Genomic DNA, 21,387 nt, shown 5'->3' with positions numbered 1-21,387 from the left:
CTATTTAAAGCAGCATTTCCCAAACTTTTAATACCCAGGGCATACTTTTTTCTGGATCAAAATCAGTGGCATACCTACCTCACTCTTGCACCCAAAAAGATAGGGTGTGTGCTCATGGTACCACACACACTTCTAAGCATGTAACATATTCCACTCCCCTGCCAAAAGAAATCATTCCAACACTGTTAAAAAAAGCCAAAACATATTTCTTTAAGCAAAGGTTTAGTCTATGCCGGTGTTTCTCAACATTTTGCCTCAAGGAACCCCTTCATAACTTTTCTGAATTTTGCAGCCTCCCAGTAAAAAAAAAGTCAGTGAGATAAGATCTAAATTCAGAAAAAAAAAGGAAAATATGGAGAGGGGCCTTGAGGCTTTAAAAAAACTAAAACAAATGAATCACTGATGTAGCAGCTGCCACACAGGAGCAGCAGGGACAAGACCTCACATTGCGGTGTCTTGCTCTGTCCACCATCTGCCCTACTCATCCCTGGTCTGTACCTTGGGGTAAGAGCAGCCCCCACTGTTAAGGCTGCTCCTACAGGGTCTCACATACTGGCAAATCATCTCCATGGCCCCTCCTGCCAGGACTGGGAGCATGGGAGAACTGGAGGGGATGATCTAGGCTGCAAAGTGCAACTCCATCTGTGTGTACCTGCCCACTCATAGTGAAGTGTGCTGCTAGGAATGTGAGTCAGTACAGGGGCTGACTAGGAATGAGGAAGGGGGAGGTGGGGGTGGAAGCACCAGCAGCAACAGCAGCAGTCCCCAAAAGGAGCAGCTGCAGGAGTAGCTGGGGTAGGCAAGTATTTACTAGGGCTACATGAAACTTTGGTCCCCGATTCAATTCGGCAGAGATTCGGCCTGATTCGATGGCTGAATCTCTGAATCCGAACCAAAATGGAGGACCTTTTAATCTCTCCAAATCAGAACCCTCCAAAACCGATTTGGAGATTCAGACAGAGGCACAGCTTTAAATATTTTTTCTACGTACCACAAGGTAGCAGGCAGCTTGTGAATGTTGCAGTGCTGGGGTGCATGGAGCATCCCACAGGAATGTGGGGGGCTCCTCAGCACTCTTGGCAACAGATCCAGAAGTGGACCAGAATCACTTCCAGTCCACTTCTGGGTCTGCCAGAGAGTGTGCTGGGGGCCTCCCTGTACCCCCCTCCCCCAGCCTGAAAGCTGATGCCTCCTGGGTCTGGGGAGCACTCGGGGTACTCCCGCGGCTGATCCCCAGTGGACCCAGAAGTAGTTCTGATCCATTTCCAAGTTCGCCGCTGAGCAGGTCGGGGGGCCCCCTCCATGCTCCTATGAGATGCTCCATCCGCCCCAGCATTGCAGCGTTCACAAGCCACGGTGGTACCTCGAGGTATATAGAAAAAAAAACCATTTAAAGCTGTGTTTTTGTCCAAATCGCTGATTCAGCATTAAATCTTCAGATTCGCATTTGGCCGAATTGAAATCAGGGACAGTGATCTGAATCAACAAATTCTGTCCCTGTTTCGGGCCAAATTTGAATCAAATAGGGCCTGCTTTGCACTCCCTAGTATTTACCTCCTCACACAGGGAAATCTTGCAGTGTGTTTCTGTTATTCTCATGACACACCCTTTGAGAATCACCAGTTTAAAGGATACCTCTACCCAACAGCTCCAGAGAGTAAGTAATATAATCTTTTAACTGTGCCATAAGGTAAGAACATTTCAGAGCTGTTGTCAGGATGAAAGTAAGGAGGGTCCACCATCCTTCACTACGGTATTCACACATGACATAATCTAACAACCTGGAAGAGAATTAAACAGAGGTAGGACGTAATGCACAAGCACTTCTTACAAACACAAAAATACATGCCAAACAAAACATCTGTTACTAACTTTTGACATTAAGTAGTAAGCTAGTTTCAGTCTCTTACAAAAAAAGTAAACCAAGAGCCTTCTGAAAGACAGAGGCATTATTTCTATTAGGCAGTAGACACCGTGGTTTAGAAAGGAGGGTTACTTCATTAATTAATTTTGCCTAGACAGAGTGGAAAAAACCATGGCAAATGTGATTACTGAAAGCAATAAATAGCCCTTTCATTTTAAATGGCACTTCAGGAACATAAAACGACAATAAAAATTATACAGAATCTACTCATCACATCCTGGAAAGAAGGAAACCCCTGGAATAGATATACCATTCTCAAGTTCGGACAATTTTCAGGAAAGATACCAACAGTAAAAATCCTCAAATTGACCATCTTGGCATCCAGGACAGGAAAAAAAGAAATCAGCAGAAAGAAGGCATGGCTCAAATGTTTAACAAGGTCTTACCCAAATTTTAGTATTGCATATATTCTTAAATTCTCGTTAAAAACTTTTGTCCTTTTTTGCTAAGAACTGTTCATCTTCTACCATAACAGGAGTTAGCTATCTTATGGAAAATTTGGGAAAAACCTCAAAACCACCCCCACCAAACCAACAGACATGCAGACCAAACCCAAAACAAACGGATACACAAAAAAAAAAAAAACTCCCAAAAAACAAAAAAAAACCCCCAAAACCCAACCCTTACCACCATTGTAACACTAGTTCATCTTCACTAGTGCTAGGAAAGTTTCACACTAAACAGAAAAAACAAAGTCTACGCAGGCAGAAAGTCTCCTTAGTATACCCAAAGCCATACATTTACTAATATAGTTATGCTCCCAGTAGAGATACCCCAATTCCAATATAAGAGCAGTTTTTTGGCTTTAGTTTATACTGAGGGATAGGTTCAAATTAAAATTAGGTTTTACTAAGTTTATCAACATAAAGTAATTTTTTTCCCCATGAGATAAGCCCTTCAAAAGATCTTTTCCAGCAAAGAAAAGTAAACTTAGGACAACATCCTTCTCAGCCAACCTGCCTTCTCTTGTTCATAGAAACTGTGATCTTCAAACCTTAACAGATTAATTACAATGCTTACTTTTAGCATCGTCTTCCCCTCTTCCCCACGTTCCCCCGTGAAGTAAAAAAATTAAAGAAATTAAATGCAAAATAGGAAGTTCATAAAAGAAAATAATTGTACGTTTAGCTTTAGTGCATACTGAGGTGACAAGCTTCTGATAGCTTTTCCATTTCTTTGATTTGTAACAGTTAAGTAAAGACTTATTTTTATTTTGAATATTAAATATAGAACTGCCTTCTCTAATTTATTCAACATACAAATAATCCTTTTTTTAAATGCATTTCTTGCATTCTGCAGAGCCAGATTTGTATGAAAGATAACAGTTCTCTTTGCAGTTATCAGACGAAATATTCACAATATCAGACTGTTCCATTTTGCCACCTTTGCTCACTGACTGGGTTTTGCTCTCCTTCAGAAGGAACTTCCAAACTGGAACAATGTTTAGGTTTCAGCCAAGAAGCAAAAGAGTACAAAATGGTTCAGTCACCAGGTGTCTGTAAACTCAAAAATTTACTCCCAGACCATATCTAGTACAAGAAAGGCCTTGAATGAAATTGCCAATACAATCCTATGTATATAAATATGTGTGTTTAAAATGAGAAAAATAAAGCACAGAAGTGGCATTCATAACGTACTTACTTCAATGCCTTAGTGTAATCTTTTGCATAGTAATACTCTTCTCCCATCTGAACCACTGGAAAAAAAAATGAAGTCAAACTGTCAATACTGAAAAACATTGCAAAAAATGTTAAAAGATGAGTTTGATAACTGATATTTACTCAAATGACTCTTCATCCTTGGACATTTGTATTTCTTGAATTGTGCAACCGCGTTACTCAGCAAAGTGATTATCAGTTCCTAACAGATAAAACAAAAATGCTGTTAAAGAGAGAGATACTTAATAACCATATTAGAACACAGAAGTAGGTTTTAGAATAATATTTACCGAGTGAAGAACACTTCTCTCTTTCAATTGCAGAGCTAAAATTCCCAGCTTCTCTTTTTCAGGATCAGAAAGATCAAAGCCTGCATAGGACAATGAAAAATCCATTAAATTGAAAATATTGTCCGGTCCCAAAAGAAGTTATTGCATTGTTTCAAAATATACTGCCAGTTCCAATTCAGGCACGCTCACATTCTTAATACTGTTATCGCTTCGGAAAAAGAATGTTTGTATTTTGAGAACCTAGCTCTATTCTATAAAGAACACTTTGGAGCAGAAATTCTTGCTGTTTAAAAGTGAACTGTGGTAGAAGGCCCAAGTCATTAATCCAAATATAGAAGTAAAAAGAAGTCAAAAGGTCCTCCAAGCCCAAAATGCCACCAGGCTAGAATGGTTAAGGCATGTCTATCTCTGCAGACAAGGGAGACATGCGACTAGCATCATGTCCTGCAACCTTGATTGATTCCCACCTCAAGCAGGTAGTTAGCCATTCACCATTGCATCATCTTGGGCCGTTAGTACAAGCCTGGAGAAAGACTTGAATTTACTTCTGAATTCATAGCAAAGATGCTTAACTGTTCTAGCACTGTCAGCTTTGTTCCTGTTCGCTAGTTCTAAAAAAAGGACTACTTCAGTTCTGTGTTTCTCCACCAATAGTTCATGACATTAGCATTTAAAGCAGTGGCCCTCAACCTCTTTTGACTCTAGGCACCCCTTGATGGACAGAAAGCACCCTTTGAAAAATGCTTAGTTTTCACTCTTTTTTTGACTACATAAAAACAACAGAGCAATTCTGTTGCAAAGAACTCAGAAAGACCACAACAGATCACAATGTTTTTAACATTATGGATTCCTATTTGAAATCCTGTTCGTCTTGTGAATCGTGCTTGTACGCCTTGCAGCACCTTTCAAAGGATCTCAAGGCATGCTATGCTGTCATGGCACCCTGGTTGAGAATCACTTACTTAAAGCAATGCAAAAAATATTGTTCCCTGCTTTATTTCTGTTATTTCACAAGACTATTACCTATAGCAGGAAGACCAAATGCTGAATTCCCACAGTTGGTAATAAAGTTTCTATTAATCTCGAAATCCTGCAATATTTATTATTTTGATTACAAACCCAACTGCTATTTTCAAATGTTATCTAGCCAATTCACTCTTCAAAATGTATTAATGATCAGATGGAAAACATTTCAAGAGGACAGCAAAGCTGTGCTATCCAAAAGTTAAATCTACCACTATATAGTAAAAAGGATTATTGAGAAGACAGACATATCTGCCGTACACTGCAGTGCTGAGGAGCATCAGCCTGAAAACACTGCCCACTTGCCCAGCTCCATACACACCAAATACCAAGAAGCTGATTTTTAGACAATGCTCAGCAGTATTCTCTGGTTCAGTCTTGGGTGTCTTGATGTGCCATTAACAGCAACGACATGACACTTTCCATATCCAGTGGTATAGAATGGGAATGAGTGGGCATGAGTGTTTTCCATCTGATATGGTGTAAACATGACCAAAGGACAAAATCAATAATGCAAATATTTCAAGGTCATGCATGTATGTTCATGCATAAGCTCAGACTTGTGAGTCAGAAATTTGAAAATTTGAATGTTTTTTTTACTGTTAGTTGAACCCCTACAATGATCTTTCACAACTTCACATCTAGCAATTCACCTTTTCATCTCAAATATACTTTGATATCCAAGAGACATGATTATTTTACAGAGAGTACAGATTTACCTTATGGTCTCTATATATGGGCTTAACACCAACTTTCTTGCATCTCTCCCTCCATCTTCTAGCTCATTCTACATTGCAATAAGAGATGTGACTTCTAAATACACAAAACTAGGTATAATTTTGCTAGCAGAGCTACCAATAGCCATGAAGGCATATTTGCATAGACTTCAGCATAAAATTTACAAGACTGCCTGGTGACCTCAAACTTGTGAATGTATCCCAAGCTACTGTGGTTTCACTGTTCCAAACTAACCAGATGAAAAGTTAGTTTGGCTAAGTCCATATAAGGTACAGTCACACACCTGACTACAATATCTCTAGTTGCTACGTTGTCTAGCCTCCTTTTGATCTTCTTTAAGAGAATTTCAAAGGCAGCACACAGTAAGGTAACTGACCTTATTAAATTTGTAAAACAGCAATCATTCCCACAGGTGTTTAAATGGGGCAGGGAAAAAATTCACATGAGTAAGAGCTATAGAACCAATTTCATACTTTTATGCACTACTTGTATTCTATTACACTAGAACTAAAAATTTTGACCAAATCTGTAGTGAAAACCTAGATGCGTTAATCCATAAAAGCAGAAAAGATGGTTCCAAGTAACATTCTAGGAACACATTTTCTCCATTGCGTGTAAGATTATATTGCTAACCAAAAGAACCAAGTAATGCTTCAATCCCACAACTCCTCAAAATTTTGAAGTCAACCAGCTCTGGACAAATGCAGTGCCTACCCATCCAGAATTATACCAGGGTTGCAGATTTAAATCCTTTTGTTTGAATTCCATAGATATTAAAAACAGGAAAAAGCTTTTACTTAGTATTCCTTGCCGCCATGATCTTTGTCCATAGAAGTCAAGCACTCCAGATTGAGTTTCCAGCGGATCCGGACTGGGATATGTCACAGAAGACTGTAAATTCAGCAAACATAGCCTTGAAAAATGGTTCATATTATAAAATATATAAAAAAAAAGTTGACCTCATGTTTCAGTATATAGCAAAATAAGTACTGTAGACTCACTTATGGAGAAAGAAGTAGGAACTTAGTATTTTAAACAAATGGCTAGAAGTTAAATACTTTTTTTTAAAACAGCTTATTTCAGTTACTTGGGTTTCCATGAGGAAAAAGTGGACTGCTTAACACAGTGTAAAGGCAAAAGCCAATTAGATTTAATTTGTTTTTAGTGTATACTTTTCTTTTTAAAAAAGTTGCAGTTACAAGCAATTATTGATCCATTCTTTCCTATTAATTCCTAATTAGATCATCCAACTGCACTAACAGGAATCCAATATACTATTTCACAATAGGGCTGTGCAAAGCTTCGCCAGCTGTTTCGATTCCAAAATTGTTTCATGCTCGCACCAGCCTCCTGTGATCCAGGAGGCAGATCAGAGGCCCGCACCTCCAGAAGCAGTCCGGCACAGTCCCTGCAGCCCTCCCGGGGTGTGCGGGCAAGCCCCTGATCTGCCTGCCAGATGACAGGAGGCTGGTGCTGCCAACTGGGGCCAGCAGCAGCACTGATCTTCCCAGCACTGGTTATGGGCAAAACATTGAAACAGCAAAAGAGTTTCAACAAAACGAAATAGAACAGTGCTTTTGAAATGAAACAAAACTCTAAATGAAACACTGTTCCGTCAAAACAGAATGATGCTTTTTCGCACAGCCCTATTTCACAATACTGTAACAAGATAGTATTAAAGTAAATCTAATTATACATGAAAATCTATGGACGAATGTCACGAGGTTCTTTCATTACAACTTCTCTGCCAATTGTCTGTATGTTGCTTGCTTGACAATTTAGGAAATAGTTTACAGAACTCCGTGCCACCAAAAATTTGATTCACAGCGGAAATCATGTAGTACAACTTGAAGACTAGTTTATACATTCATAGCCAACCCTTCCAAATTCAGGGTGCCTGTAAAATGTGCAGGACATTGGATCCGACACTAATTTAGCATGTTCCAACAGCCTCAGTGTCTCGTGTATTCAGCATCCCTGTGCTTCAAAATGGCACTGGCTAGAGCTTGTTCAACAAGTTTTAAAGCGCCACCACCACCATTCTGAAGCATGGGATGCTGAATACACAAGATGCTGTGGGCACTTTACAATTAGAGTGGCTCCTCTGAGCTGCTCTCATTGGTGTCCCCTGGCTCACCCCTACCCACTCCCCCCTCCCCCACCAGCTGGAGTATGTATAAAGACACCCATAGAGACTAAGGCAATTCACTTTCCACTCGTACCAACACATATATAAAACTTGCTTTGGTCTAATTTGCCGTAAAGCTTTAATAAACAGAGATTTAGAACAAAAATTAGCCAACTGGCCATCTGCAACTTACATCATGGTTACAGAGCATGTTTGCTAGCTGCTTCCGCTCTTGTGCATAGTGAGCTGCCTGTTGGTAATAGAAACCTGGATTCTGGGTTTGAATTGCTGTCAACCCTAGTTTAATAGCTTCATCAAATAAGTCTCCAAAAGCCTGAAATCTTTAACAAGAAGAAAGATTAGTTTTCCTACTTGTAAATGTAACTAGGGAGCATAAGATTAAAACTCAACTGCACACAATAAAGGCAGCAAGAGTAAAAGTATGATAATACACAGATTTGAACAATGTGATTTTGCCACTGTCAAACTGCAATGTCAGTGTCACAATCTGGGCCCTACATACTTAAAAGGACTGCCTTCTCTCTTATGCTCTATTGCAGATACCCAGGTCAACTGAAGGCAAACTTCTACAAGTACCATCGATATGCCAAGTCTCCTTGGAGAAACCGTGTGTGTGGAGGGTAAGTCTCAGCAGTTGCTCCACAGATTTGGAACTCCCTTAGACTTCCAGAGCCTGTCAGAACCTGACCCTGGACATCTTTGCGAAGTCCAGGCAGGTATTTATCAAACAAAGCTAGACGGGCTATTTAAAGGCAGTGGTGCTCAATCTTTTTGCCCAGCAAGCCAGATGGGTAGTGCCCAGTCCATCTGTGGGCCAGATCAGGCCAGTGGTCCCAATTCAGAGTCCAGGGCAGAGGGCAGCCTGATTTAGCCATGCAGGGGAATGGGGCTTGAAGGTTCAGCAACTAGTGGGGAGAGAGGGAAGGCAGTATGGTACAGTCCTGCAGTGAAAGAGGGGGAGCGGCCTGGCCCCCTTCCAGGTATTCAGGGAAATGACTTGGTTGTGTGTGGAGGGACAGGAGACAAGAGGCCATGGCCTGGCCCCAAGCAAGCCATGCAGAGGGAAGAGGGTGTGGCCCAGCCATGATATGGCTCTGCAGGGGGACCGGGTATCGCTCAGGGATTTGGGAATTTGGCAGCAGGGGAGCAATGGTAGTATTAAACTGCCACTGGTCCTCCGCATTTTTTCATGGAAAGAAACTCAAGATTCTATTATTTCTCTAGTCATACAAACTGAGGACTTGTGAAAAAAAATCATATTTCTGTTCTAGCTTATGTATTAGTTAGTAAACACATACTGTTTGGACATCCAGGCAGCATGCTCAAAAGCCAGCTCTGCACTCCCTATTTTTTTCTTACACAAGTCAACGTGCTTCCTAAACTGAGCAATTGCGTCCAGAGGTGTATTATGCTGAAAACAGAGGCGACAAATCTACAAGGATGAAATAAGACAAACACTTTGATTAGAGTTAAGGATTTTAAAACTTTTTAAATTCAAACTTTGAAATATAATATGTGAATTCTTATACAAGATTCAGCAAGTCAGACAATGTAAAATGAAGACTAGATAAAACCATATGCATGGACATAAGTAACTTAAATACTTATGACCAACTGATGTCTTTTTGCAGAGAATGAGCTGATGACAATGGACAATAACCGCTAGATTGAACACCACACAATCCTAGGAATAGCATGGAATTGTAAGCTTAGCTTCGGAGAGAACATATAGATAGCACCAGATTATTCAACCTTCTAGGACCTATCTTGATGAGGACCGATTCTAAGAACATTTTTCTTTAAATTAATTAGGACAACATTTCTGCTAACCCAGCAGAGCAATCTAAATGGCTTTTCCTCCTCTTCCTCTTAAAATGGAAGGTAAAGGATCTATGCTTTTAGAATTCAAAATGCACAGTTTATTTCCACTGAATTTGAGTAGGAGTTAAAGGTACTCACTTCAAAACACCTGTGTGTCACATACATGCAACAGCACCTCAAAACAAAAATCAGCAGAGCACAGCTTCTACCTAGGAGGTAGCTTTTAGATCCAAAAAGAATATCTGAACTTAATATAAAGCCAGGTAATAATTTAAAGCTAACTTCCTATTGGCGATGGAAAAGGAATTTTTAATACTTAAATCTTTTTCAATTGGATTATTCAGATACTTTTGGATTATTGAAATGTACAAGTCTGTAAAAAACTAAAACAAGGATGACTTACCTTGTAGTTTATAAACCCTGCCATGGTCTTGATTTCTAACATATTTGTTTCATGAGCCCTCAGTTCATGCACTAGGTTGTAAGCTGTTCTGTAGTTCCTAAAATGTGAAATGTTTATTTAAAAAAAAAAAAAAGTCAGAATGTTAAACAAATAGTTATTTAAGCAAAGTAAAAACAACTGCTACTCAGGAAAAAAAAATACAAATTCTGGCAGAAAAAAATTTACACAAACATTACCATTTTACATCCTCAAGCAAACATTGTTACAATTTTTCTGATTGTTTCAATTAACTGTTTTGAAACAATGAAAAAGAAAAAAAAAGGCTACTTTCCTGCTTAAGTCTGACAAAAAAACTAAACATAAAATAGAAAAAAAATCTTGGGTACTAATGTTATAGTGTCACATGCTACTGAAAAAATGTATTAAGCACATATATTTTTAAATATTAGCACAGTTTGAAATCCAACAACTAGTAACATGGAGATAAAACACAAGTCAGAAGATATGTATATTCTACTAATATAAAATATTAGTTAGATTTGCCACTAGAAGTCTCTCGCTTCGCCCAGGAAGTACTCCTTTTGAGGAAGGGGGGAGTTTGCTTGTATATTGGGTGTGGAGGAGTAAGGGGATGTGTGGTGGGGGTGGTATGTGGTTGGGAGGTGTAAGGGTGTGTGTACGGTGAAGGCAGGACTCAGCCTCATGCAGAGCACAGCTGCTGGCAGGGCCAAATACAATTCACCGGTGGGTGTCTGCCAGTAGGTCAGATCTAAATCAGCTGGCAGGGTGGATGCAGTCCACAGGCCATATTTTGCTCACCCCTGTTTTAGATGTTATAAGTACTCATTCAGATGCTTTTCCTTAGCAAGATACACAATGGAATATCACTTCATGGTAACACTTAACCAAGCACCAATGATCAAGTCTGTTGCCCCAATCCAGAGTATAAAGCACAATACTTGATATTAGGCAAATACTTATAGTTTGACCAATCTGTATATTTTGTTTGATTTATTAATACAAAGCTACTGGAAAGCAACACTAGTAAAGGATAAGAAGTCATCTGTTCTATCCCTTGCTCTCTCTCAGTGGAAAGGTGATCCTCAGAGGCTAATTGAGACCATTTCAAAGAGACAGGTGGAACTGGCAAACCTACTCTTCTAAATATTCACTAAAGCAAACACGGAAAAAGATGCAGAGTTATTTTAGTGGAATATAAGGTTTCACAGATGGATGCCATTCAGGAGTGGAACAATTAATGCTCCGTGAAGCATTTATTGTATTTACTCAAGTTGAAGGCTAGGTTGCCTATCCCCCAGTCACCATGGGAAAAAAAAAGCTGCATCTCAGATTTGAGCATGGCCCAGGGCAGGTGATGGGCTTCGGCTTGGGACCAAAGCCAGAGCCAAGACGCTGCCTGCCCTGGGCTGGGGAGCTTTTGGCAGGGGGGAAGACACCATAAAATTCCAATCAGAAAATAAAGTTAACTTAATGTATGACTAGTTTGGGATCTGAGCTAGTGTTCTGCTTTTATGAAGTATGCTGAGGGAACAGAGGGTAGCTGGTAGGGAAGAAGTCAGAACTGGTACAGTGTATGCAAAATGGCTAAGACTGTCATATACATAAGAAGTGGGATTAATACTTGTCCAAGTCAGTCAGACAACCATAAAAACTATTTGTCTTTTAAAAAGACACATTACACCAACGTCCACTGAAACACTTTTTAAAAGTATGAGAAAATGGAACATCATACTGCAAGGGAAACCCCTCCCCACAAAAATTCTCTTCAAAATACTTAAAATAAATAAAAATCAAGCTTAATTTCTCCCCTTCTGGAAAGAACTCAGAAACACAAACTATGTGATCTGTTTTACTTTCACTAGTCTTGAAGTTATAATAGCAGCAGAAGTCATTATGAAAGAACAAATTTTATACAAGTCTTACCTCAGCGCATTCTGCGTATCCTGTTTCAGCTCACTGAAGAAAGCTATTTTGAACTGATGCCTAACAAATAAAAGCTGCAAAACATAACCAATATACGTTTAACTGAATACATTTATAAATGTGAATATCTAATTTCTATATAAAGAAGTCACAGATGCTAGTTTATATGATGATGATTACTTATAAATTTGCAGATTATAAAATAAGCAGACACTCTAAGAAAAAAGTATGGCAGTAGTACTTGCTCAATAGCATTCTATACCATATGGTGCCTCTGTTAAACCTAACCTACTGCTGGGGTGGGGAGGAGAACCGATGCAGACAGATGTGGAGTGGCAGCAGCATGAGCTTGTGGGTGGTGGTGGCAGCCATATGCGAGCTTCCCCTGCTCCCTCTGCATCCGGCCAGCCGGGTGGCACCTGTGCAGCCTGCAGAAGAGCACTGCTGCCCATCCCCACCCACCCACATGTACCCCCTAGGGCCTTCCCCAGTACCCCAGGGGTATGCATACCCCTGGTTAACAACCCCTGCTTTAGGGCACAACTGTGTGCTTAAAGAACTCATTCCTGGTGTTCCAAAACAAATGAAGTCAGTGGCTGCAACACAAAGTTGTCTCTATAGAGAAATATTTGGTAAATTGACAAACAAATGAGAACTAATTTATCACAGAAATCTGGGCTTGAGTCCCACCTACAACCTGCTGATTTAGACAGCATCGGGGGGGTGGGGGATGTTTTTTGTTCTTTTTTTTATATATATATAAAAACACAGAGACCGCTTCAAAATTTTCCTTATCCTTGTTAGCCACTGTTTTAAAATCTGCTTAGATCATAATTCTTAGATGGTATCCCAGGAAATATCAGTTTGTGACCTCCCAATATTACTAATTCTATGAACTGCAATAAAGCACATAGTATTTGGACCCTGCATTTTGGAATATCTTAAACCAGCTAGTAGCACCAATTTTAGAAAACAGCTGGTTGAAACTTGTTTCTATGCTCTTCAGTTGCTTCTACAAGATCTGACGCATGGAAGCATTCAGCTTGTAAGTCTAGATTTCATTCTACAGTATTTTTTTATTAAGAGTTTGTCTTCAAAAGAATATGAAATCAAATTCACCCTTTAGAAAAGTAGGAAAATGACTATGAGAGAAAAAATGGGCAATAATATGTAAAAACAGGAATAGTTTACTTGAACATACATCAATCAGAATAGACACATCAACTTTTTTCCTTAAACTGTTTTCAGGAGCAGCTTTACCTGATGTGTTGTCTTGTTCAAAAACTCTTTGTGAGATTTAACTCTTCGGATTTCTGTATAGTAGTAGGTCTGAGCGTGCTCATAAAAGGCATTCTCTAATCTGTAAAAGAAAATAATTCAGACTAGCCCCATTATAGAAACACATTCAGTACACAGAGAATTCAAGAGGCCTTAGAAAAGAACTTCAGTTTGAGCACCAATCCTTCACAAATTAAAATTTTGACAATTTACAGCAACTTTAATCATTAACAAAAAAAAAAGGAACAAAGATAAGCTTTTTAGGGATACTATTTTGTGATACTTGCATTAATTATTTTTATTACTTTACTTGTCTGGGATCCTAGCAATCGCAGGGAAACTGTGCTGTACAAATACAGAACAACATGCTGCTGCCCTAGACAGCATGCAGTCTAAACATGAGGCAAGAGACAGATGGGAGCACAAAGAAGCAAGACAAAAACTGGACAGCAGGACAGGTAGAACTTCTAGTGTATAGGTTGACTAAGTTTTACTTTCTAAAATAATAACAAAGGTGAGTTAAGGGATGATTTAGAAAAGTATAATGAACTAGCCCTGCCAATATTTAAAGGGAGGCTCTCCCAGGCACAAGGCATAGAATGGAAGGAAGCATAAAGAGTGATAACAGAAAAACAGTGGTGGCTAGGACCATGGCCCAATCAAAGGGGAGATACAAGCGAGCGATGGGCTTAGAAAACAAAGACAAACAACTTATATTTGATATGATACGGAAAAAAGGCTGGAGGAAAAAAGAAAAAAAAAAGTCAGTGCAGAGAGGTACAGTCTCTACTTTTACCTTTAAAGACAGAAAAATAGATAAAAATATTTAGCACGTTTGTGTTCCTATATGTTCAAAGCATCCAAACATTAAAGAAGGAAGAGTGATATGAAGTGGTATACCCATATCTCTATGCTAGAGGTGCACCAATACAAAAATCGGTCCGATACCGGATTGGCATTGATATAAAGAAAACTGACTGCATCAGAAATCGGCCTGATGTGGCCAATAATTTGGCCGATAAATGCTCATGTGCGCACAGCTGCAGTGCAGCATATAGGCAGCGAGGAACACAGCCCAGCAGTCTGGAGAGCTACGTGCAAGCTGGCAAGTCTGTTATGGTGGAAGGGGAAAACAGGGCGTGGGGGGGGCAGATCAACACCCCAACAGTAAGGGTGGGGTGGGACTGGGGCAGGCATAGGACAGAGCTGCGGCTCATCCACGGGTGGAGGTGGGCAGGGATGGTTCCCACTGCTACGGGCTGCTCACCTGGGAGCAGCTGCTCTGGCACTCACCTGCTTGTCCAGCAGCTCCTGCTTACTCGTCTGGGAGGGCATGGGACACACACACACACACACACACACACACACACGTACACCACGTGCCTCTGGATTTGCACAGGGCACGGTGGGCTGGGAAGAGCCCCATGCAGCTCCAGAAGCAGCAGCAGGAGCCGCCAGGTGAGCATTGGATCAGAGACTCCCAGACAAGCAGTGCACAGCGGCAAGAGCTGTCCCCCACCCCCCTGCACAAGCTGTGGCTCTGTCCCATGCCCATCCTACCCCATCCCACCCTGGCTGGGCAGCACTTGCCCCAGCCCCACTCCTCCCTCACTGCAGGGACCCTGATCTGCCCTGCCACACCCCTTCCACCACACCAGACTTACCACCTGCACGCAGTTCTCCAAGATGTTGGGCTCGTATCAGAAATCAGATTGGTTTTAGATGATATGCCTCCTTAAAAATCAGCTATCAGTATCAGTCCCAAAAATCTCTATCGGTTCACCCCTACTCTATGCATAAGAAGGGAAGGGACTTTTAAAATTCCCATACCAGGATGTAATCATATTTGAAGCATACAACTTAGTATGAAATACATTAAAGTCAGGAGCAAATTTAAAGAAATTTGCTAGCCTTTAATTTGATAACAATAAAAATAAATCTCTGTGAATGTCAAATAGTTTCTTTCTAGCTGTGAGCAAAATAGAAGGAGTCGTTCAAATGATTATTTCCCTTCTGCATTTTGCAAACAGGCTCTCTGGCCGTGTCCAGACAAGCGTGGACATGCGGTATATGGTGCTGCAGACCCGTCTGCGTTGCCGCACACTGCACGTGGATGTTTCCCGTGCTGCTACCTTGCCCAGAACCAGAGCCTAGCCAGCTGGAGCCATGCTCCAGCTGCCAGCCAGGCTTCCTGCCATAGCTGCAGCCCTGGGAAGCACTTAGGGCCTAAGGTAAGGCTGCCAGGGCTAGCGGTTGCTGGCTCCAGCCTCTTCTACCACACCCTTGGTAACTTGCTGTGCTCCAGAGCATGCCGGGTGCAAGCATTTCCCAGGGACAAGTAGCAGCGGGGACAAGTAGCAGCGGGGAGACCAATGTTCACGCGTTTCTGGACGCTGCCTCTAAGGCTATTTTGGCCACTGTTAACCCACAGGTTTTCTTCTTTTTCTAACCATACAATTACTAATCCATTGAAATAATATATGATTATGTCCATACACAATGTTAGACAGAAAATGTTTTATGTAAAGGTTAGGACATAATCCTTTCAAAGTAATAAACAATTTAAATGAAAAAATCTCTACTAAAACACTAATGCAAATATGAATAAGCCCTGATGGAATTCAATTAGACATTCTAATTTTTGAAAACCAAGGAAAAAGAACTTTTATTTTTCAAATATCTTGACAAGATGCCAGAAATTTCATGTCCAAGGGAATAAAAATAGAAATTTATTAGAAATACTGATAGTCAAGAGAAATAAAATGCATGTTAAAAAAAATAAAATGAAGCCAAGCAGAGAACAATGTTTGAGATGACATCTCTAACTTAATATAAGAGAGTAAAACAGTTAAGGATTGAAACTCTCCCCACCATGCTGAAGAATCAACAACAGATAAAATGTGAGTACAGGAAATGCTGGCCATTCACCGATTCAAATATTCAAACTCACGCTCCCTCCCCACATGCTCTCAACATGCTCCCCACCCCACCCCCCTGCTGCTGCCAGCACCGGCAGCATCTGTGGGAGCTCTGTGCTTGCTACTGCTTCTGCACTCCTGACATTCGCGGATTTTGCCATTTGCGGGAATCTCCAGAACGTATCCCCTGTGAACGGTGAGCGTCTCCTGTAATGCAAGTTCTCTAGTTCTCTCTCACACATCCACTATAGATCAACTAATGTTCCTTAACACTCAGGGGAAAAAAAGCAACCCAAGAACAAAATGCACACTATAGAGGAAAAAAGACTTTTACCAAAAATCACCTACCTTATAATGTATCCAACAAGATGATCAGTATGCGGCAGCACAAACAGGGATTTTCCAGAGAGGTCACAAGCATTACATAAAGCTGCTGCTCTTTCTGATGCAATAACATCTTCCCCTAAGGAAGTTGAGACAGCACAAACATCAGCTCAGAGACAATTTAAACAATATTCTTCTCAAAAACTAACCATCAAAATATAGAAAAATCTAGTACATTGACAAAAAGATGGATTCCCTTACACTTCACCTAGAACATTAGAGTTTTATTCAGTAGAACAGCTGAAAAACTGAATTACCTCCAGAAAACTTGGGTAATAAGCCAGCAATACATTTGTAAAGAGCAATACATAACTCTTTACAAAATGTATTGCTGGCTTATTACCCAAGTTTTCTGGAGGCAATTCAGTTTCTCAGCTGTTCTACTGAATAAAACTCTAATAGATATATATTCAGTGCTAGCCATGTGGTTATTTTGAAAAAAATATATCTAATAAAAACTTCCACAGCCGGTTGGTGTATTCTAGGTGGAAAAATAATGCTTTGCCCAAAATTAACAACACTCTTACTTCTTTAATTCAGTCCAAGTGACTTTTAGAGCTGTAAGAAAAAGAAAGGAACTTAGTCACATGAGTTTTCATAATTCCATGTAACAGAGCTATTTTATTTCTACATGTTTACATCTGAGTTATGTGCTTGAAACAGAAAAAAGAAATCTGTCAATATTAAGGCAAGGAAATAACTCCCTTTAATTACAGGTTTCAGCATGACAAAGTAGGGGAGTGGGAGATTTCTCTCTGTACCTGGAGGCAAGGGTGTTTTCTTTTGAATCAAAACCACAGCAACTTTTGTATTTCTTCCCTGCAAACTCTGCCTGAAAAAGAGTTACAAAGTCAAACTGACAGCCTGTGGTTTTAAACAACCAAAACAAAAAAAAAATCCAAAACAAAACAAAAAAATATCAGTCTACACAAAGGCATTAAAAGATTGGATATAAAATGTCACATAGATCGACCACAGAAGAAAATGTTCTCTCTACTCTTTAAAGATGCTACAACCCTTGAACTGTTAATAACAAGTTTAGCCAACAAGAATTAAGCAGAGGCAATTCCCAAACAACTCTGTCAAATTACCTTCTGAAATAAGACTTCCTTACAGCCATTTAATTGCATCTTAAATATTCAAAGCAAAGTTTCAGTTGCAGCCACTTTATCTCCAAGGCCCTTGTCACACACTACACTTAAGGCATGATTAACCAGTTAACCATGTCTTAAGTTGTAACCCAGCCATAATTTCAATTTATTAATGATGCAATAAAATGAGGAATAAGCCCCACAGTTATTTCATTAAAAACCATGTAATAATTTTGTGGCCGAGTCCTATCATACCACTAACAGAACTTGTGGTCAGGTGCACCCCATGGCAGGAAGTCCCATCAGCTGACCCAGGTCTCAGTCAGAGGAAGAGTACATTCCTGTGGCTGGAAGTCCACAGCTGACCTGGGTTCCCCCTGCACCAGCAATAAGGTGTGATGGGATGCGATTGTGGGATCACGCATCAGATTTCCTGCCATGCACGTGTAGCGTGACAGGAAGTGCAGTTGTGTGGATTGTGCATCAGATCCCATCACGCCTTCACCTGTACATCTAGAGGGGCCCCAAGGCAGGCCACTGCAAAATTATTACAAGAAACAAGAAATGTAAGAAATTATGAAAAGAGATTAAACTGTTGTATAGCAAGTTTAAGTACTGTGCAACCTATACCCGAGTGCTGATTTGTTTCAGCTGGATGACAATACAAACACAAAGTGTACCTGACAATTTCAACTCTAGTTGCACATTCTGACTGTTTTTCTTTCCATTGTGTCTCATCCCAGTCCAGTTCATAGAACACAACCACAAGTGCAGGTACCAGATTCAGATGTTTGTTCATCCAACCAGTCTTCAGTATCCCTTTTGGAATGTACCACTCATAAGATGTCCTCTGAAATTGTTTAAAAACAATCAGTTATCAGTCACAACTAAGAGTTGCCATATTTGGGAAGTCTTTGTATATTGTTGATCTTGAGGATGCATTTATCCAACAACCTTGCCCTCTACACTGAAACCAATTTGCTATCTTTGGGTTACGATTTCATTTAGCCATCATATTTAACCAACTAGTATTATAAGCAGACAAACGTCACTGGAACATTAGATAAAAACAGAAGCCTTTGAAATCCAAGGGAACCGAGATGGGAGTGGATGGACAAGAAGGAGAGAAAAAGAAGACGATACTAAAATACAGATTACGTCCAGGGATAAAAAGTTATATTCTTCACTTAGGGAATCATTTTGTGCAAAATAAAAAAAAAAAAAACCCAAAAAATATAAACAACCAGTTTTTTGTAGAGCAAAAAAGAAGTCAAAATTTGAGAACTGAAGCCAGGTCTTTTGGTGTCTAGTTCTCAGCCCTTAGTATGGACTATGCTGCTTATCACATGCCAAACTTTGAGAGTACTTCCTAACTCCTTCTGCAGCACAGTAAGTAGGCTACACATACTAATCTTCTACTGCAACTCACTCAGTCAAAACTGAATAGCTGGAGTTCGGATATTGTCCAAGTTACAGATTTATGACTTTAACATGTAATGCTTCCAGATTTCACTTAACTACAGTGTAGAGAGAGCCATGTTAATGTGAATTCAGGCAGAAAGCAGGGCAGGGTAGCACGTCAAAGACCAACTCCTTCACAAAGTTATAATCTTTCATAGGTGACTGTCTACCTCATCAGATGCTGTGAATGTACTTGCAGAAAGGAAAGATACCAAGTGAGGAAAAATAAAGTAACTTAAATATAAGGACAGCGAAAGGACATGGGAAGAGGACTGATAAGAGAGGCAACAGTGGGTTGAAGACATCAGAAGGGAGAAACAAAGCAGTTAACCCACTGAAGGACATAAGGCTTATAAAAAGATAGTCTAGAGATAATCCAGAACCTCTGTTGAGACCATAAGTAAGGACCAAGTCAACATCTTTTCTAAAAAGATGCACAGAGCACTTATACACATGCTCCAGGATGGGGACAGAGGCACCCAAAGCATCTCATGCATCAGTGCCCCCACACTTCAAAATGGTGGGGGGGGCGCTTTATCTAAAGCTTGTTGAATGGGCTTTAGATAAAGTGCTCCCCTGACATTTTGAAGTGAGGGGACACGGATATAAGAGCCGCAGGATGCTACTGGAGCACAGCAATTGCCATGCTCTAGCAGACATGATTAATCAAGTCTGCTCATGTATAGGCACCCACAAGCCTGCACTAACTCCTGGGAATGATATCACTGAGCTATTCATAGGCAACAGATCATTAAAAACCAACCAACCTGAATGCAGATTAAGAAATCACCCACAGGTAGGCCTGTGCTAAATATGGTCTCAGCAGAGATTCTACCTGCCTTCCACATAGCAGAAAGTAGTAGTAAAGTTTTACACAGAGTAATCACAAACAGCAAGTGTTTTACAATAGGAATTTGATATCTCCTATAAGATTGAATTTTTTTTTAATGAGATAGATAGACTGACTTTGGACTATACCTTTGTTCTGCATTTGGGATATTCATGATCCCCAGGAAGTACTTTAAAAGAAATCGGGACGCGATCTGCTCTTCTATTAGCACAAAATGCATCCCAGACTGCACGATGAACAGCATTGTATATAAGATCCAAGCCCGTGAGGGTTACAAAGGCCATAGGACGACAGCACAACTCCACAGGGAAGTCCCACTGCGTTGGGGTCATCTTGAGCTCGTCTTAACTCTGAAATACAGAAGTGCCACATATTTCAGACCACTTCCGGAGCAAGCAGTTCCTGACCACACGTAACAGCCATCGTTCTCCTAATGAAAGCAAGCTGGCCTCTGCAAGCAAGAGGCTGGCCTGCTCCACTGAGGCAAAATGCATTTTGGGAACACGGAAGATGCAGGCATTTCTCAGCCACTGACATTTTTTCTTTTAAGAAGGTTTTGTTTTTAAGAAGCCTCAATGAAGGCCTTGATGAACCCTTGACTGGGGTTGCTCCCTGAAGAGAGATGGCACTGGGAAACCCTCACCTCTTGCTTCTTTCCAACCCAGACTGAAGACACCCAGAGAGGTTTTTGTTTTGTATCTTGTTCACAGCCAGACCAGTTCCAAGCTGAATGGGCCAAAGCCCAACAGCCAGGCTCCCAAATTCGACTGAGCAGAGCTCAACCGTCAAGTCTGCTGGGCTGGGTGGGCAGGCAAGTCTCCTGCCCCCAAGACTCCCTGGCCTAGGGCTTGATGCGGAGCTGCGGATACTCCCCAAGCCCCCAGCAGGAGCCCACCGCGCACGCTCAGCTCCAGGGCAGAGGCCTTCAGATTGCGCCGGGGCTGGGACCCAGTCACGAGGCCAAGGAGGCAGCCGGGGGGACACAAATGCAACCCCCGGGGCCTAGGCAATGCTCTCACCTCCTGAGCGCCCGTGGTTCCTCCCGCCAGGCCCAGTCCAACCCACCCGGCGCCGGCACCACTGCGGACAGCAGAGAAGGGCCAGGAGAGCCAGGCAGCTCCCCTGCGGAAGCAAGCGCCAAGCGCCCGATTGACAAACCACTGCGCCAATCGGCGATGACCAACCCAACGACCAAGCCCATCATTGGCGCTCATGGAGACAGTCCGCGGAGAGCACGAGGGGCGGGGCCACGAAAATGGCCAATCGCGAGAGGGAGGGGGCAGGCCCGGCGAGGTGGAACGGGGACCAATCGGCGATCCATGAAGCGGCCTGGCCGAGGAACTGGAGCGGCGGGGTGGGGCTTGGTGTGTGCGCATGCGCTTGGCTTTCCTGCGTGCTCGTGTGCTGCCGGGTCGACCTGAGGGCGGGCGGTGGCAGGAACTTGCGGGGGGGGGC

At 41.3% G+C, this 21,387-nt stretch overlaps 1 protein-coding gene across 1 annotated transcript in view; it reads right to left on the bottom strand.

The window, feature by feature from the left end:
• TRAPPC11 (trafficking protein particle complex 11) overlaps window positions 1-21,054 on the bottom strand; it is a 41,224-nt gene extending 20,170 nt beyond the window's left edge. Inside the window, exons 1-15 of the mRNA XM_019534666.1 lie at window positions 20,952-21,054; window positions 20,061-20,282; window positions 18,302-18,471; window positions 17,292-17,362; window positions 16,495-16,609; window positions 13,211-13,310; window positions 11,951-12,024; window positions 10,007-10,103; window positions 9,081-9,214; window positions 7,955-8,102; window positions 6,431-6,524; window positions 3,873-3,952; window positions 3,706-3,784; window positions 3,566-3,620; window positions 1,636-1,781 (exon numbers count right to left, since the gene is read on the bottom strand). Of these exons, the coding sequence (XP_019390211.1) occupies window positions 1,636-1,781; window positions 3,566-3,620; window positions 3,706-3,784; window positions 3,873-3,952; window positions 6,431-6,524; window positions 7,955-8,102; window positions 9,081-9,214; window positions 10,007-10,103; window positions 11,951-12,024; window positions 13,211-13,310; window positions 16,495-16,609; window positions 17,292-17,362; window positions 18,302-18,471; window positions 20,061-20,264 (1,567 nt within the window). The 5' untranslated portion in view covers window positions 20,265-20,282; window positions 20,952-21,054. The remainder of the gene's footprint in view (window positions 1-1,635; window positions 1,782-3,565; window positions 3,621-3,705; window positions 3,785-3,872; window positions 3,953-6,430; window positions 6,525-7,954; window positions 8,103-9,080; window positions 9,215-10,006; window positions 10,104-11,950; window positions 12,025-13,210; window positions 13,311-16,494; window positions 16,610-17,291; window positions 17,363-18,301; window positions 18,472-20,060; window positions 20,283-20,951) is intronic.
• Window positions 21,055-21,387: the final 333 nt, after the last annotated feature.

Source organism: Crocodylus porosus, unplaced genomic scaffold (assembly GCF_001723895.1).
Source record: "Crocodylus porosus isolate Cpor-Errol unplaced genomic scaffold, CroPor_comp1, whole genome shotgun sequence".
NCBI classification, from domain to species: Eukaryota; Metazoa; Chordata; order Crocodylia; family Crocodylidae; genus Crocodylus; species Crocodylus porosus.
The sequence above is the reverse complement of the archived record's forward strand: the minus strand, read 5'-3'. Positions and strand labels throughout refer to the sequence as shown.